A 19539-nucleotide genomic window follows, 5' to 3' on the forward strand; every position below is an offset into this window, starting at 1 on the left:
TTTGTGGGATTGCAGGATGTTAGAAATAGGTTAAACGACACAAAGGGGTTTAAACACAGAATTGAAAATGGGAAACTTGAAGCATTGAAGCAATGTGGGTGCCAGTGTACGCCAGGGAAGACAGAGTTGGTGGAAGAGCAGGATTTGGTGTGGGGTAGGGTCTGGGCAGGAGAGTTTTGGATGACCTGAAGTTTGAGGGTGGAGGATGAGAAGCTGACCTGGAGAGCATCAGAATAGTCGTGTATGGAGATGACAGCGACACAGAAGATGGTTTCAAAAGCAAGGTGAAGGTGGGCACAATTCTACAGTGAGAAGGAAATAATCTTGATGACGAAGAGGTTATGGATTCAAAAACTCAGCTTGGGTTGTGAGGTTATGAAAAGACTAGTTCAGCTTGAGACAATGGTGCGGGAGAGGGATGTAATAGATAATTGGGTACAGTATAGCAAAATTTGCTATGCTTGCTTCTGCTGTTGTTTAATTTCTCAATAAACTTCATAGCTATAAACTAAAGTATATAGCTTGTAGTTATTCTATTAGATAGTGAGACCACGAATATATGGTGGTGATGTGTACTATGTTGAGTGAATACCTCACTGGTGAAAGAATTCATTGACCAATCTGTGGACTTACTATTCCAAGATGATTTAGTATGTAAGGATTGTGTCGAGCATAGGCGTGCCTTATAAAGTGAACTTGTCATTGGCAAGAAATATTTGGAGCATGACACCATTACACTGCAGGAGTGATTGAATTTTAAGGCAGGATAGTGTATTTTTTCCACTTCTCAACAGATTGAGAAGATATATCTGTATTCAGTGACTTTAGAGTATAGCTACAGTAAAATTTTATTTCACTCAGCTTTGTTTCCATTGTTATAGTACAGTACAGAAGAAAATGGAGCAAAACACATTTCACTTCTTTCTAAATGTTATTTTTGGCAACTTGTTTATGGTTTAAAAGTGTTGCTGGTACTAAATGGACACTTAAATTCTCCAAGGTTAAATTATGTCTGAACCAAAGAAGAAACATTGCCTAAGTAAGGCAAACAAGTGATGACCTTATGTGGGGGAAAAAAAGCTAATATCTACTTCACTATAAAACAGTGCTTAAAAGGGTGGGAACAAAATATTGTCTAAGTTTAATGTTAGACCCAATATTGATGGCCTCCTCATTGTGAGATTAAGTTCAATGTTCAAAATTAAGACTTTCATTGGAAAAAATGAATCCAGAGTAAATAACACGCAAAATATGCCGATCCTGATTTTGAAGATAAATTGAACCTACTTTGACTTACCTATGTCAGTGAATGTACTCTCAACTAGAGATAAGTTTGTAAGTTCAAGCCCCAGTCGAGAGACTAGAGCATATAATTTTTATTATTTTAAAAATTATTCTATCAAGGAATGTGGATGCATTGGCAAGTCCATCGCTTATTGCCCATCCTAATTATCCATAACATGTAACATTTCAGTGTTGGGAGACACAAGTACAAAATTCATGTGCCTGACGCAAGAATGCCCTGCAGTCCAATATTTCAGTGCTTCACTACCAGGAATGCCCTCTTTCAGATGGGATGTTAAACTGCTCTTTCAGGTGGGCACAAAAATTTGCATAGCATTAGCAGGGAGCTCTCCTCAGTGTCATGGCTAACATTTATCCCTCAATTGCCATCACAAAACAACAGATTATCCGGTCATTTAACCCAGTGATGTTTGTGGGACCTGGGTAAGCAAAAATAGGCTGCTTTGTTTCATGCATTGCAACAGTGACCAGAATTTAAAAGCACTTGATTGACTGTCAAATGCTTTGGAATATCTGAAGATTGTGAAAGGCATGATGTAAATGCAAGTTCTTGCTTTATTTCGCTGACCATTTCTCAATCCTATCCATATTCTTATAACATTCACCTTCCCCTTTCTCGAAAGGTTTTAAATGATGCAACAAAAATTACTTTTGCAATTTTGCTTAACATCATCATAAACCTGTGTGTTGGTGAGGGAGTTGTATTCTCAATTCTTACCTCAGGCTCATTAATTTTGCACATACATCTCCGAATATGGTGCTCTCATTCTAAATTAAGCAAGTTTTTGGAATCTATATTATCTGTTCCTCTCAGTATGTTAATTCTGGATCATGAGTTATCTTATTTTCTTTAGTGAAAACAAGTTTAATGTGAGACTCTCTTTGTAACTTGGGAATCATCCAGGGCTCTATGCTCCGGGCTCTCAGCAATGCATCTTTGAAAGTAAACAAAATGAAGCAGCTCCAAAGTGATTAGAGTAACATGTTTTTATTTGTAGTTGAACACCTTAGAACACCGTCCCAGTACATAATCAGCCTTCTTGCTAACTTTCTTTCAGATCTTTTCTTTTTTTGCACACAGGCTAATGGACATCCCTTCATTGTTACAGCTTAGAGAGATTGAATACATGTCTGACTTAAGTCTGAGGCTCGAATTGGCAGCAAGCCTAATTACATTCAATGATGATACCATTGAATACATGATGTGTCCATGCAACTCGCTTCTACGTTTTGCTGCCAATGTGTTGGACAAGTGATCTGTTTTCTTGCTGCTGGTTGCTTCCCAAAGCTTTGCACAATGCTGGTCAATCTTGCTGATGAGTTACTTTCTGGGGCAAAAATGTTACTTCTGACATATTGCTTTGTTCTATTTCCTTAGCTGTGCAGCAGTATTTTCTTAAGGCAGAATTCAAACCCAGATATGGTGAAAGTACTGTATATCATTAATATGAGAAATAATCAGAACAATTATTTTGCGTAATGCTCATTATTTTTGAATCCCATAAAAAATGATTTTACATATTGAAAATTGTGTTCATATTGCATGAATTAACTGTTGGGAAGATCAACGTCATAGGGTGGAGTTATCCCCACCCACCTCGGGTTTTATGGTGGACAGGAGTGGAAAATTTGGAGAGGTGCCAAAAATCGGGTTCCTGCCGGCGGGAAAACAGTTTGGAAATTTCCACCCACCCCTTTCATGCGGGTTGATGGCAGGTTGGGTATCCCGCTTATCAGTGTTGGGAATGCCACTTACGTGCATTACCATGTCATGAATGCTCATTAAATATGCGACTCACCGGATCACGTTCCGTCTTCCAATCTTACGTCATTCCAGTGGGATTTCAGACTGGTCTGAAACACGTTTGAAAATGAGTGGCATGCATTGATCAGCCTTACTCCTCTCGTGACTTCGAGGTGAGTGCAATATTCAAAGCCTACCTGCACAATGCTGCTCTGGTTTCTTCGTGATGGCAGCAGAGCGCCACACTGGTGGGGGTGTAGGGTTGCTCTGCCTATGGTGTGTGCCTCTCTACTCTGGGAAGTCGCCACTGTGCACCTGTCCGTGGGCAGAGCTGTACCCACAAATGGAAATCAGCATTGCGACCAGGCGGCTGGGAGAGGGTGATGGACACGTGGGAGAACAATGGGGTATGGGGGTATTGGAAGGGGGAAGGGAGGGGGAGAATGTGAGGCAATGGGGTATGGGGGTTGGAAAAGGGGCGTGGGAGGAATGATGGCAGGCAGAGGGGATAGAGAGGGTGGGGAAGCTGGAGCCTGACATGGAAGACTAGAACGCAGACACACAAGAGGGTGGATAGGAATTGAACTATATCAGTGAGAGGGGATGTATGCAGACTTCGGAACAGGAGGTTAGGGTGTGTGTTAGTGTGGCACAAGGGATGGGTTGCACAGAGACTCGAGGAGAGGGTGGGGTGGGGGTGGGGTGGGGGGGGGGGGGTTGGTGGTGGGGGATGTTGGGGGGGGGGCGGTGAGCGAAGGAGATTTACTTGTGATCAGTCATGAGGGACTAGGGGAGCTCATTGAAAGACAGTCTTAGTCCCTGGTCTGGGGCCAACAGGTTGGAGTGAGATATTAAAGGCAGTCTTGGGGCTTTGTGGTCCCTGGTCTGGGGCCAACAGGTTGGAGTGAGATATTAAAGGCAGTCTTGGGGCTTTGTGGACCTCACAGTCAGTGTGAGAGATTAATGGCAGTTCTGGGGCTTTGCAAGCCTTGCTACAGGGCTGTGCATGGCACACCTGTTGTGGTTCCGCTCCAGGAAGGGGCAAGGCCTCAGTTGGGATAAGGCACAGCTTGGTGCCCAGGGCATGTTCACAGTCGGTGGCAATGGACTTGTCTGGCTCGGTCCTGGGCTGCAGGTGGAACAGACATGGTTAGGGGTCCCTGAACCATGACCATCCCATCTGCAGCCTGTAAATGTTGAAAATGTAATTGTGTGGGGAGGTACTCAAAGCTCTCTTGGGTGGGCTCTCCTCTGTGGTGACCGTGTCCACAGCCTCAAGACGGGGAGGGCGAAGGTCCACATGGGGCATGGGGATGTCAACAGTGACGGGCTCAGCGTGGAGGACTGGAATGGTCCACCACAACGACAGTCAGACCCAAGGTTACTGGGAGGCTGGAGAATAACCAGAGGGAAATTACCTACACATCGTGAGGCTCCAGGACATATAGAGGGACCTGAACACTGATGGCAAGGGTCGAAGGTGGTCTCAAAATAAAAATGGAGCACCACCATCTTGAATCCACAAAGTAATGGCGCAGTTTGAAAGCAAAACTGGAAAAGAGTCTGCTCGAGAGGGAGGGGTCTGAGGCATTGTAGGAGGAGTGCATGGCTGGACTAAGAGGCCCTTTCAGGGGTCACCCTGAAACTTCTTAGAGCTACAGCATTGAAATAAAGGCAGAGCTGAGAGAAAAGAGGCACTTCCTTGAGAAGGTGCCTTTGGAGCCAATGCCTTTTGCTGCACATTAATGAGAGACTGCAGGAGACATTGGCTTCACAATACAGTTGCTCCATTTGAGCATTAACAGAGAGGAATGTGATAATGGAGAATGCTGGCGTTCATTAAGGAGACACAGCTGTTGCATATTTGCCAGATCATCAATGAAAGCCTCTAACGTGCTTTCTCCAAATGGCATGGATAACAGGCCAAAGGGCATCCAGTCATTGCTCATGTGCAAGTTAACTTTAATCAGTATGCCAGATCAGAGATTGCAGGAGTGAGTTTGGTAATGTGGCGCATTTCATGAATGTCTCCAAACCTCTTCGAACCTCTGTGGGATTGACATATCAGGGATCAGGGTTGACATCTTGGTCTGAGAGTTTGTGCCTCAGCTATAAAGCTGTATCAGCGACAAGCTAGCAGAGCAGACTCAGGTCTAGGGCACGATTAGTGACTTTCTGTTAATGAATGGGAGCTTTACTATATTTTCCAGCTTTCATTAATCTGTTGCATCTATCAGTCCACAAGGAGCAAAGGCAAAGTCAGCATGGTTTCATCAAAAGGAGGTCATGCCTGAAAAATTTGTTAGAATTCTTTGAGGAGGTAAAGAGTCGGTTCGACAAAGGAGAGCCAATGGATGTTACCTACTTGGACTTCCAGAAGGCCTTTGACAAGGTGCCGCACAGGAGGCTGCTCAGTAAGATAAGAGCCCATGGTGTTAGAGGCAAGGTATTAGCATGGGTAGAAGATTGGCTGTCTGGCAGGAGGCAGAGAGTGGGGATAAGGGGGTCCTTCTCAGGCGGCTGGTGTGTGTTGGGACCACAACTTTTCACTTTATACATTAATGATCTAGATGAAGGAACTGAGGGCATTCTGGTTAAGTTTGCAGATGATACAAAGATAAGTGGAGGGACAGGTAGTATTGAGGAGGCGGGGAGGCTGCAGAAGGATTTGGACTGTTTAGGAGAATCGGCAAAGAAGTGGCAGATGGAATACAACGTGGAGAAATGTGAGGCCATGCACTTTGGTAGGAAGAATAGAGGCAAAGACTATTTTCTAAATGGGGAGAGAATTCAGAAATCTGGAGTGCAAAGGGACTTGGGAGACCTAGTCCAGGATTCTGTTAAGGTTACCTTAAAGGTTGAGGCGGTAGTTAGGAAGGCAAATGCAATGTTGGCATTTATTTTGAGAGGACTAGAATATAAAAGCAGGGATGTGCTGCAGAGGCTTTATAAGGCTCTGGTCAGACCACATTTAGAATATTGTGAGCAATTTTGGGCCCCGTATCTCAGGAAGGATGTTCTGGCCCTGGAGAGGGTCCAGAGGAGGTTCACGAGAATGATCCCAGGAATGAAAGGCTTAACATATGAGGAACGTTTGAGGACTCTGGGTCTCTACTCGATGGAGTTTAGAAGGGTGAGGGGGGATCTGATTGAAACTTACAGAATACTGAAAGGCCTGGATAGAGTGGACGTGTGGAAGATGTTTCCATTAGTAGGAGACACTAGGACCCGTGGGCACAGCCTCAGAGTAAAGGGAAGACCTTTTAGAACAGAGATGAGGAGCAACTTCTTTAGCCAGAGAGTGGTGAATTGATGGAATTCATTGCCACAGAAGGCTGTGGAGGCCAGGTCATTGAGTGTATTTAAGACCGAGATAGATAGGTTCTTGATTGGTAAGGGGATCAAAGATTACAGGGAGAAGGTGGTAGAATGGGGTTGAGAAACGTATCAGCCATGATTGAATGGCGGAGCAGACTCGATGGGCCGATCGGCCTAATTTCTGCTCCCATGTCTCATGCTCTCATGGTCTTATATCTCATCCTGTGCAGTGTGTACTGATCTTGATTCGAATGAATTATTAGGACATGTGCAGGGCTGTTGGAGTATGTCTTTTGCATCAGACTGTCACATAATGAAGCCCCCCCTTACACACACCTCGACCCCCAACCTATTTCCCACCTCTCTGCACCCATACCATGGGTGAGCAGACACTGATCTGTACAAACACTGGAGTTTCACTTAATTTTAAACTGCCAACAATAAATAAAAAATGTTTCAAAATGAAACCTCATTTGCAGTTGTCAAAGTATAATGGTACATGTGTGAACATTTCATTTAACAATTTGTCAGACCAAACGATTAAACATGAACAAGACTTCAAACTGTTACCAGGACTGACTGACTCTGTTCAAGTTGTTTCAGTTCATTCTTTGTCGGATTCAGGGTGATTTTGTCGTCAGGATAATTAGTATGTGCAAAGGTTTGAATGGAATTTCACCTCTATCAGACTGGCACACATTCTAGCTGCAATTTCCTGTTTGCAGCCATGGAGAAAATTCCAGACCCTTATTACCATTGCCCCATGGTATTTTGATCATGTTTGTTCTGTCCTCTCTGAGTTAATCTGACTATGTAATCTGGATTTAAAGTGTGTGAATTAAATGCTTTGTTTGGCGAACCATATGAATTGGCTGCTTGAACCGTGGTCCCATTGTCTTGTCCAATAAAAGTAGTTTTTATACCATTTATTACTATTTTGCTTGTGATGCACAATTACCCCTCTAGGAGAGTTAATAACGATCAGTTGGGTATTCCTTTGCCATGTGAATGAATCATACAGCATAGATGGATGCCAGTTGGGTCTCTGTGCTTGTGCTGGCTCCTTGAAGGAGCTATATATTAGTCCCATATCCCTGCTCTTTCTGCACATTACTGCAAATTTTTCCTTTTCAAGTAAACACATAACTTCCTTTTGAAATTTACTGCCAAATCTGCTTTCCCCACCTTTTCAGGTATTACATTCTAACTTCATTATAACATAACTTGCAGCTTAAAAGAAATTCTCATTTCTGCTCTGGTTTGTTACCATTTATATTAAACCTGTCTTTTGGTTAACAACCATAACAATTTTCCCGAGATCCTCAATCTTATTTCATCCACTGGATGTAGACATCGCTGGCTAGGCCATCCCTAACTGCCCTTGTTCAGAGGGTTGTGCTGTGGGTCTGGAGTCAGGTAAGGACAGCAGATTTCCTTCCCTGAAGGACATTAGTGAATCAGATGGGTTTTTACAGCAATCGACAATGGTTTTGTAGTTCAAATGCCACCATCTGCGATGGCGGGATTCAAACCCTGGTGCCCTGTGTCTCTGGATTACTAGTCCAGTGACAATACCACTATGCCATTGTTATGCTGACGATCTCTATGAAATCTCCTGTTACCCATCTGTGCTTGTAAATTACTGAAAATCCTCATCCTTTGAATGCTTATGGTAAATTTCCTTTGCATTCCTTCCGAGGCCTTGAAATCCTTCCCATAGTGTGGAGCCCAGAAATGGCATACATCTCCAGCTGAGGCCCAACCAGTATTTTATCAAAGGTTCAGTGTAACTTCCTCATATCTTTCAAGAGTGGTTGTTGCAGTGTTGAGTGAATATGTGTCACATTTTGGTTACATTAGTATTTTAGGGAGGGTGAGCACTTTCCATGATTAATACATTGATTTATTTTGGGCCAATCCTGACTTCATGTGCACCTTCTCCTTATTGAACATTTCTCTTTGCCTTATGTTGCAGTGTGTCTTTACCTAAACGTTTTGGCATTACCATATTTTTACATTATTACATCAAATAGCTCCATTCTATAGTTCCATTACTGTTTGGAGAGAAATTCTGTTTTACTTGTCGCTACCCTTCTGTTACTCTTCGTAGATCATAAAGGTCGCATCACCTTCATTGCCATCTACCTGTTGCCAGAAAGTTGAGGCATGTAATTTGATTGAATTTGCAAATGCGAAATCTTTTAGTTTATTTTGAAGTAGAAAGCTTGGAATACTTTTTTTTAATAACTGTGTTTAAGTCTTTGAGCTGCAAGCTTGTATAATGTATGAGAATTTATCAACATTCCTTCAAACTTTCATTTAATTACTGGTTAGAACCAGTTTCTGCTGGTAAGTAATTCTGAGGCGGAAGTTGGAAGCAGAACTTGTGCTGTTGAATTTTGAGGATGCAGCATGATGAGGTTTCTGTACCTAGACTGCTTGGCAGGTGATGGTCAGATGCTTTTAAAATGAAACAGGCTTTGAGGAGTTGAGAGATGTGGCTGGCTGCTTGGTCATTTGGAAGCCCTGCTGCTGTTCTTTTCAGGTTGGAAGTCATCAGCAGACAGATCTGTGAGGCTAGAAATGTAATATGAAAACTGTGCAAGAGGCTAGCACTAGTGATGTGATGTCATGGGATGTGGCCCATTAATGAGTTAATTGCAGCTTCACAAGCAGTTTCTGTACCTCTGGCCAAAGTCCATTGCATCCCTGTGGAGTAAAATGGTGTTTTTTAACACCTCTTCAGGTAGAACGAGTTACAAGATCCCTGTCTTAGTTATCGCTAATTCTTCTGTTAGGTTTCTAGTTTTGTGAATAATAAGTGGCCTTACAATGGGGTGTGAGATTGCACAAGGACAAGAGTGTGGAGCTCTTTTGTTCTTGTAATCTCTATTGGAAGCTTCTGGGACAGAGGGCCAATCCTGTGAGTCATGTGACCTATAGTAGCCATCTTTTGTTTCAGTAAAAGTCCATTTTAAAGTAGCAAAAAACAAATAAAGTTTGTGCGCAATTTTGATTTCTTTCATGTTTGATTGACATGGCATTCATAAATTGCATTACCCTGGCACCTGCTATTAACTTAAAGTCCCTCTGTGGAATCCTAATAATCTACCTAAACCATGTATTCGTCTCTGTGGCAGAATACATTCTCATTATTCAAATATATAGTCCTGAATTTTTCTTCCCCTGTTTGATGACATCACTGTTGCTAGATGCTTGGAGATCCCCTTGAATTGGCACCAGATTCAAGCTAAAATTGGAAGAGGCAAATCCATGTCACAAAGCTTGTCAAATCTTTGTGGACAGCTTTCTTCAAGGAAGCAATGAGTGTAACTTTTGATTGCAAAACCTGAGCAATTGATCTTGACTTGTGCATTGTTGTGGTATTTTTCCTGTTAGATTGATGGTGTACAGCCTAAAGGAACGCATTTTGGATAATCCTTGCAGATGGGGGGGCACTATTAATAATCAAACAGTACACAATCCCACAAGTATTTCTCTTGAGTGTGTAAATATCCCATTGATATCAGATATACTGACTGGCGTGAGCTCAGTGAGAATTACCTACTGCCAGTTCTAATGGGGGTTAGTGAGTGTTTTGTGACTCCTGCAGGAGATATGTTTCCTTAACCTAACTATACAGGTATTGTTCTAAATTATTTTTACCTTTTGTATTATATTTATTCAACAGATTGGGACCTGATTCCACACATCCTATAAACTTTCAGGTGACAACTAAATCTACATAACAAAAGGAGAAGCAATCATCCCAATACATGTTTTATGATCACCCCATTGTCTGTTTTGATGGGTCAGGCTGGAAGTCACTATTGTATATAACATCATTAGGACAATTTTATCAAAATATATCCAAGGTGCCAGCAAAAAAATGGATTGAATTGTCCAGTTCTTAAATCATTTCAATAGCCATTTTTTTCATTTGCTGAATGCTTTGTGATACCGTCATTTGTAAGCAGTATTTACACACATACTCCATTATCACTCAGTCACTGCTCATTCCATGCTCCCTTTACTTTGCCACAGATAACAAAATCTTTCACAGATATACTCTCTGCTCTTTGGAACTGTTGAAAGCCACACTTCCTTGACATTACCCTCTCTTCCTATAAAAATCACTTAAAATTGTGATCATATTTTGGATTTCTTTTTAAACTTCCTGATCAATGTCATCTTATTTCTCTAGTCAAGTGCTTTGAATTGGTCTTCCATGTGATAGAAGCTGTGGAAATGCAAGTTTTTGTTGTTGCATGGAAACCTTTACCTCTGTGAGGGCTCCTAGTGCAAGCAAATCATGTTTCTCATTGGAAAAATCTTTGTTTTCAAGGACAACTACACGTTTGCACAACCGGGGATTCAGAGGAAAGTAAAAGCATTGCAGGAGCTTGTTAGCCGGATTGATGGTAAGTCTGATCCATTCTTGAACTCATATTGAGCAGAACAACAATGTGTTAAGACTGCTTGATTTAAAAAAAATTGCACAAATGTAATGGCCAGTATCAAGTTGACTACTCACCATGACAGCTTGGTGGCCTTTTAGAGATGAAGTGTCATCCTCAATCAACTTAGAACGTTGTGCCCTTTGCAAGATCAGTGTTATGTGTCATTTAAGGGGAGCTGCCAGAGCATGAGCAAGTTTCATTGCTTTTTATTAAAGCAGTATAATCAAACTTCAATGGCAATTTTTTGTTGCAAGAGTAGTGGCTGCACAAGGAAACCAGTAAGCATTCAGCTTGCATTAAATTCAATGATTGTTTTAATTCTGCAGGCAGTCACATTGACTGTTTATGGATGCCCTTCGGTATTTAGCTTTATGCCGTTGTGCCTCTCAGTCCTATCATGAGTGCTGAAATCACTTGTGTGATGAATCTGAGTAATTATGGACTCTGGAAGATACTATGCCATCTTTATAAATTCAGATAAATGATAATTTTGCAGGGCAATTTTTGATTACTGTTGTCGACACTGGCAGAGTGCCGTGAGATTCTTCCCTTGTCCTTTAAAAAAAACTTCCATGAAATGCTAATTTCCATGGTTCTGAGACTAGCTTTAATTAATTGCTTTACTTAAGATAATACAACCCATTCAAATGTATTCTCCAGATATTTATTGCAATAAATGAATGGAACTGTTCATCGGCTGAATTGTCTGATATAATAACTGAGCATATGTCAGTAGTGTTAAAAGCTCTGGAAGCTAAAATAAATAAGTTCATTAATGAAACTGATTTGCCTTTTGATAGGTATCTAGTTTGTAACAAGCTTCCAAATAGACTCAAACTGTTGTAAGCAAAATACTATTGCTCATTTGGTTCTAAATTGCCTTTGATTTTGAAGCTGATGGAAGGCTCAACGGTTTTTTTTTATTCATTCACGGGATGTGGGCTTTGTTGGCTGGGCCATACCTAGTTGCCCTTGAGAAGGTGGTGGTAAGCTGCCTTCTTGAACCGCTGCAGTTCATGTGGTGTAGGTACACCCACAGTGCTGCCAGAGAGGGAACCCCAGGATTTTGACCCAGCGGCAGTGAAGGAACAGCAATATATTTCCAAGTCTTGAATCTTCATTCAACTTTTCACAAATACTTGACATAAAAGTTTTAATTTCTACATAGAACATTAAAATAATTAATAAATGTTGTTGCATGAACTGTTTAAAAAAAAACCTTAAATGACCATTGCCTTTATATAGAAGTATGTTTGAGGTCTAACTTGCCAAGCTAACCTAAATAAATTGGATTACTTCAGTTAAGCTGTCACATTAAAGCAATCGTAAATAAAATGTGTTAAATTTGGAAGCATTGTCTGCAATGTGTCCTCAAGCTGACTCAAATAGAGGTTGGTGAATCTTCACTTTTTTCTAGTTGTTTTGTTTTCGAATTGGGATAAAGTCTTTTTTTCCAAGCATGTGATTCATTGCTTCAGGCCATCAGAAAATACAAGATAACCCTACTGGATGAAGTAAAAAGAGCAACCCTTATTAGCTCTGAAAAAACACAAAACACTGCACAATATGCCCCAAATTCCAAAGGCTAGCTGAAGAATCCTGAATGAAGATCAGAAAATTCATGTTGGATTTTTTTTAAGAAAATACATTGCCAATTCATGAATCATTTGGCATTCTGAATATCTAAGAAATATTTGGTACCTTGAGGCAAATTAGCTGTTTTCATATTACTATTTTCTACTGTCAGTGGTTGTCTTCCACGCATTCTGGAATAGATTGAAGACAGCCTGAAGCCATGCTGTAGATTTGAATGAGATCTTAGATTATATCATAACTAGATTTTTTTCATTACAACATATGTTTGTTAATCAAAAATTAATTTTGGTAGCGGTTATACAGGGTAAACTGGCCATAATCCTTCAAGCATAATGCTTATTAAGTAAGAATGAGAAGCTTTACCTTTCCCAGATGTTACAAACTGGAGTACCATGGAATCCCTACCAAATTCTTTTCAGCCGAGTGCAAATAAATTACTGCATTAGCTCAATTTATACAAAACTTGGAATAATGAGCTACAATTGATAGTTTGGACAGCCCAGAGACATACAGGGATTATAAAAACCTGAAAAGTCATTGGTTTCCTTTCATGTATTTTAAATTTAGCTTAGCTGCCAAGTTTTTGCTCATGAAATCAAAGAGAAAACATTTAATTATTGTGTTGATGGGAAAAGCTTACTATCTATTTTTAAAATAATTTTTATAGGTGTTGATTCATTACCCATTGTCTACTTAACCAAGAGTACAACAATCCAGCCTCTGTGATTTTGAACTAAATAATTGTTCCTTTTGTTTTTCCCATTCTTCTGATGCATTAGGGCTATTTTTTGAATTTACAGCACAGAAACAGAGAACTTGGCCCAAGTGATCCATGCCTTTGCCTTTGCTCCACACAAACTTCCTCTCACTTTATCTCTTTCATCTAACCCTATCAGCATAATCATTTACTCTTTTCTCCCTCATGCACTTATCTAGTTCCCCCTTAAATGCACCTGTTTTTCATTACCACTAATCCATGTTGCAGTGAGTTCCACATGATGTGCCAAAGCTTGCTTTGAGTCAAGGTTTTTTATTCCACAAAAAGTGAATATAGTAAGCAAGACTTTCTTTGTTCAATTGTAGTTGTTTTTTGTTTTTTTTGTTAGTAACATGTGACCATACATCACTTTGGTGGACCAGTTTAACTTGAGCAGAATTATCATTCTGCATCCTGTCATGGTTCCAATAGCAGAATCTTTCTCCTAGCATTTCACTGACTGCATTCCTTTTACCTGAAGGCAAACTTCTGTTTTTGATAGTATTACTCCAGTGTTAGCTTTCATCAACCTGACTTGAGAGCCTAGCTAGGAAAATTCAGGCATATAGTATGAGGAAGCAGTAGCATGAAAAGAAAGTTTCAGACGAACAGGTAAACGGTCCTGCCATGAATTTGTTTTTTTCTTATTGTCCACGATCAGTGAGGTGTGTGTGCTTTCTTAGCATCACAGTGTGTGTCCCAATTTAAATAACCCAACCTTTTTTGAGTTTTGAAATTAAGATGGTTATTTTACTATTTCATATGCAGATGAAGAAAAAATATTTGATTACAATGTATAATTGACTCGGCCTCTCTTTCATGACAGGCCTGTAGTTTCTTAGATGAGTTGATGCTTTTAGTTGAAGTGAAGGCCTTACAAGCAGAGGGTTCTGTGTAAGCTTGAGAGGCTTCTTGTAGTTGAATTTACAGGAAGTTGGTTCTCAGGTGAATTTGAAGTTGCAAAGGTTGTGGAGAGTCCTTCACCCATTTTCAAGGTATTGCTGTTTACTATCTTGGCTGCTTAGTTGACTGCAGTTGGTTTGATGGCCTCTGTCTCTGAAAGCTGATTCTTGCTGTTTTAAAAATACGCCACAAACATATTTGTTTGTATAGCTGATTCACCTATGTGATCTGTTACAAGTCCGAAGACCTTTTCCAAATAAGGTGGCTGGTTAAGTCGATAAGCATCCCGCGTTGTCATTTGACACAGTAATACAATTGTATTATTGTCATAATACAATGGGAGGTTGATGAGGACCCCTTTCACATTCATCGAACACGATGTGTTTTGATCTGTCTTTTGTCCATGCTGAACTAGCGAACAAGCTGGCTGGAATGCTATAAACCTTTTGTTTAAGGATGGAACATCAACGAAGCGATGTGTGAATCTGTCGGATGGCTGTGCTTGAGCCTCTGTGCTGTCTGGAGGTGATATTGTCAAAGATCACATGATTGGCCATTTTAACAGTCTGTTTTTATTCAAAATTTTAAGACTATTGTCTAAAATTTCATAATATATTGGAGCATGACAGGTTACAAAGGTAAACTACTGTGGATGCTGGAAATCTAAAATAACAGAAAATGCTGAAAATACAGATGAGGCAGCATCTGTGAAGAGAAAAACAGAGCTAACATTTCAGGTTGATGACCTTTCATCAGAACCTGATTTTCCTCTCCACTGATGCTGCCTGACCTAAGTATTTCCAGCATTTTCTGCTTTTATTTGGGTAAATTGTTTTAGCTTGGATTGGAAATAATTTACCCTAGACCCCCTATTCTACTTACGGTATTGATTTATATAAATGATGAGGGGAAAACCTAATCTTTTATCCAGTAAAAATAAAAGATTGTGCACAGTGAGGAGGACATGGTATGGCTTCAGGCAGGTGTGAGGTAATTGTTTAATGGAAAAGCAAGGAATGGGAGTGCATATGCACAACATAAAGTCTCTGAACGATGTGGATAACAACAGTGACTGAAAGGTTAAAATACCTCTTTCCCTAAAGAGCGCACGTGAAGAAAGCCATAAGCAAGGCCAGATTATCTTTTGGATTTTACGAATAGAATAATCTTTGAAGTTTTTGGCATTCCAAAATAGGACATTAAAGCTATAGAATGCTTATTGTGTAGATTCACGAGGATGATACTGAGGATCAGAAATGGGAGTCAAGAGAAGAGTCTTGAGGTACTGGTATTAATTTAATTGGAACGGAGAAGAATAAGAGGAGAAATCGCAATTTTTACATGATCAAGGATTTTAATTTATTGAATAGGGAAAGACTATTTGCTCTGGTTGGTAAGTCAGTTTCAAGGGATGATCAGTTAGAAATAGTGAAGAAAGAGGTTTGGAGAAATTTATTCGCATGGACGGTTGTTGGAGCCTGGAATGCATTATCACAGTGTTTGAGGCAGACATTTTACATATTTTGAAAGAAATCTTGAACACATACTTGAAGCAGAGGAATATACTGCGCTATGGAAAGATAGTTGCGTTTGTTTTGAATTGCTCAAAGAGCTAGCACAAACTATCAGCTGAATGGCCTCCTTCAGTTCAAAAATGTCATGGTTGACTGAGATAGTCATAGTTCTTTGCAAGTTAAGTGATTGCCCTTGCAGGGTAACCATTAATTGTTGCATTCTGCAACAAACATTTCCATGGCTGTAAGTTTGTTTATTTGAAGTCTAATGGATTGATGTCTGTCATGTATGCTTGTTGTGTGTAGAAACTACTAAACGATAAATTCAAGGCCACGTGTATTGACTTTTTCATTAGCATTACATGGCATTATGTTCGTAAGATATGATTTAATATTGCTTTGATCACAGGTGGTTGATAGTGCTCTTCATAGGAATTAAAGACAGATATAGCACAGAATACTTGTGCTCAGCAGTTTTGACACAGCCAATATGTATTTACATATGGCTTAGGTATTCCAAGACTATTGTTGAATTAATTTGCTATATGAAGCTGGGAGGATAACAGACAAATTATTAAAGTTTTTCTAATTAATATGCTATAGCCTATGCTATATAAAGCCTTTGCCTCTGTGAATCATTTTGCCTTGTTTAAATCTGCATAAAACTAATCTATCATCTGATACTTAGATGTTTGAATTGAAAGGAGATGTTGTGGAAATTCTGTTTAAATTCTTATTTCTTAATATTATATATATTGTTGATTGCTTGTCCTTGGTAAAGCAGTCTAAGATGTGGATGACAAAGTGAAGAAGGGCCCCGCTCACTTGCTCAGGAGTTTGAAATGACAGTTTAAAGGTAAACAATGCCAAAATAACCTGAATTGTAATAGGAGACAAAGGCCCCGATATTAATTGAGAGACTCGCTGGGAGCAGTGGGAGATCTGATATTGCATGGGAGACCTGGAAATGTGCTTTTGAATTTGCCATAGGCTTTTTAACCCTGGCACTGTTCCCTGTCAAATCACCCACAGTGGGCATGATGAGGACCTGCCCAATATGATCTCAACTCCAGTATTTAAAGGGCCAATTTAAAGATGCAACTTGGTGGTATTGGAGTTGGAAAGAAGAGAAGAAGAAATTCTGAGACCTTGAAAGGTTGTGCAGTTAACTGCTGTTGCCCTTGATGTAATGCCGAGGGCTGGAAAATCTGGCAAAACAAACCATGCTCCAGCAATAGGAAGAAAACTACCTGCAGCAGAAACCAAGGTATGGTTTGGAGATTGCCCAGGGAATCCCCAAGAGGAACCTAGTGTGAGGCTCCTAGATGCAGTGTAGGAAGGGGTTTAATGACCTACCCAGGTCAGGAAAGGTGAATATAGTTGCACATTCACCAATATCCATTGTGTGCATCATCCTAAGAATTTAACTGCCTTCTCAAGCATCCTCCATGACATCACTCCTCATAAGCAATTAGCTTGCAGGTACAACCAACCTTCTTTGCCTGTGCACTTCCTCACATCCCCATCTATCCATCCACTGCCAACTGCATTCACCTCTATCCTTTTGTCATTTTATGTCTTTTCCAATTACTCATCCACATCAAATGAACTTTATCCATCAACTGAACGTATGTTGCTATACTCGCTCATTGTTCTGATCTTGGTCTCACTGGAGAAGAGAACACTGAACAACAGGGAGAGGGAGAGAACTGCAAGTGGCTCTCCAGCCATCTCACAGCTAATAATTGTAGAAGAGGCCTGAAGATCATTGGAGTTTCAGCATCTGTGGCTGTCAAGGATGAGATGGGGAGCTCCCACTATCTGGTAACTCAAGTAAATATCAGTGACGCATATGTCATTCAGGTCAATATGACTGACTACTGTATTCAACAGCAAGTGAAATCTGAATTTCCATAAAGATGACTTGTGACTTTATTACCGTGCCAGTGCTCATCTATGTCTTTTGTTTCTGAAAGGGCCTTCCGACATGGAGCAAGAGTTGCTGAAGGTCACAGATGATTCCTTGGACGAACAAAATCTTTCTGAGGGTTCCCTGCTCAGGACTCATACACATACCACGCATCAACTCAGATACTTGTACTTTGGACCTTGTAAACAGTTATGTTTTTCCCTGGTGACACACGTTCCAAGCAAGCAAGAGCAGATGATGGTGTGATGGCAGGGACAAGGAGGATTCACATTGGAGGACGCTGTGCTTGTCAAGTTCTGCTCAGCTGGAAAGGGATGTTGCACCTGCAAAGTTATTGAAAAAGAGGATCATTGAGCAGCAGCATGTGAGATGCACCAATGGGCCTTCCAAGCACACTGATCATGATTTCACAGAGAATGGAAGAATCCACTCAAGGATAAGAGGGTCAATGTCATAGGCCAACGAGATGACTTTTGTTCCAATGATAGAATGGCCAGCACCATGAAACAAATGTTCCAATCAAATGGGTCTGTGTAAACCTTGATCACAGTCATGCAGACTCCGTGTTCCAGCATATTGTTCACCTTAAATAAGATGAATAATTCCATAACCTTACAGCACCCCAACTGTTCTGTTTCATGATGCTTTCCTGCACGTTGATAACATTGATGTGGCTGAACCGTGAGAAAAATGACAGTGCAAGGAAAACGGAGGTGGAGACTTGACTGAAAGTGCTTTCTCCTCTTACTGTTGCCCCCACCTCAGCAGTAGCCTACACAAGTACAGGTGGGGCAGTCTTTGCCAATGCCCTCATCTCAGCAGTCAGAGTAGGGATGTGAGCACCCTGCTTCAATCGCTGCTTAAGCCACAGTGATTGCACCATGCAGGAGTTACAGAAAAAGGAAGAGTAGCAAAGCTTTGTAGTTGCACAAAAGTTTGCATATGGGTGTGTGAGAAAATGTTGTGTTAAGTCTCTGTTCTTCAGCAAGGTGACACAAATATTCTTCTGTATTACTGCACCCTTCTTGTTTATTTTTGGGTACTCAGTGCATGTCGCTTTATAACTTGTTTGATGATGAATGGAGAGACCTAAATTGATGGGGACCAATGGGATTATCTAAGGGGAGGTTGGTTGTGTCAGTGGCTTAGGGGTGGGTGCAAGTGGGAAGATTGGCCATTGCTTGTGCTTGTCACATGGAGGCACTGGTGCAATCTAAGTGAAACCTACATTAACAAAAGCACCTTTGACATCCCAGGAAGCTATATAAAGAGCTCAATATATGTTGCGATCATCATCTTCCTCCATGTTTTTCTACTCCTTTTAGACTTCTAGGGGGCTGCAGATATCTGCCATCACCTGATGTGGCAGCCTGAGTCTCCTATGAAACTGCTGCTCAGGTATGTTAAGGAAACTGATAAGCAGCCTCTAGACCTTAGTTTCCTTCTTGTGAGCTGCAATTATCTGCTGCGTTCCCCCCTCTGCTAAGCAACTATAGTTCAGTGGCCAGTAGGTTGCTGGTGCTGCTTGTCGGATTGTTCCCTGTCCAAACTCCAATCTAAGAACACCTGCCATGATAGGATAGAACAAACCTCTGAAGTATACAAGGTAACGTATCAAGAAAAGTCCTGTCAAATCAATTTCCTACAAGCAAGTAAGAAAGCAGCAGTGAGCACTGAGTTTTTATTGCCATATTTACATGAGATATATTGACACCCTTAATTACTGCTGTATTCTTGTCTTACTTTCACTGGGAAACCCATGGACCCGACATTGAAGTCTAAACTCAGCGTGGATATCAGCCTAATTGAGCAATTAACACCTTACCTGCCACCCTGCCTCTACTATGGGGATTGGCTTGGCCTAAATAGCCAAGTGGTTATGGTACTGGGTTTGTAACCCCAAGATCAAGAGTTCAAATCTCACAATGGCAAACTATGAAACAATGTAACTTCACCTGAAACAGATGGAAACGGGTTTGTACTCGAAAGAGTTACTATGGGGATTGGCTTGG

The 19539-nt window shown here is 40.8% G+C and overlaps 1 protein-coding gene across 9 annotated transcripts in view; it reads left to right on the forward strand.

The window, feature by feature from the left end:
• tbc1d22a (TBC1 domain family, member 22a) overlaps positions 1-19539 on the forward strand; it is a 453849-nt gene that overhangs the window by 189937 nt on the left and 244373 nt on the right. For all 9 annotated transcript variants that reach the window (XM_041202627.1, XM_041202628.1, XM_041202622.1 and 6 more), the window contains one exon: positions 10713-10788. In XM_041202627.1, coding sequence (XP_041058561.1) covers positions 10713-10788 — 76 coding nt within the window. The remainder of the gene's footprint in view (positions 1-10712; positions 10789-19539) is intronic.

This window comes from Carcharodon carcharias, chromosome 13 (assembly GCF_017639515.1).
Source record: "Carcharodon carcharias isolate sCarCar2 chromosome 13, sCarCar2.pri, whole genome shotgun sequence".
Lineage (NCBI taxonomy): Eukaryota > Metazoa > Chordata > Chondrichthyes > Lamniformes > Lamnidae > Carcharodon > Carcharodon carcharias.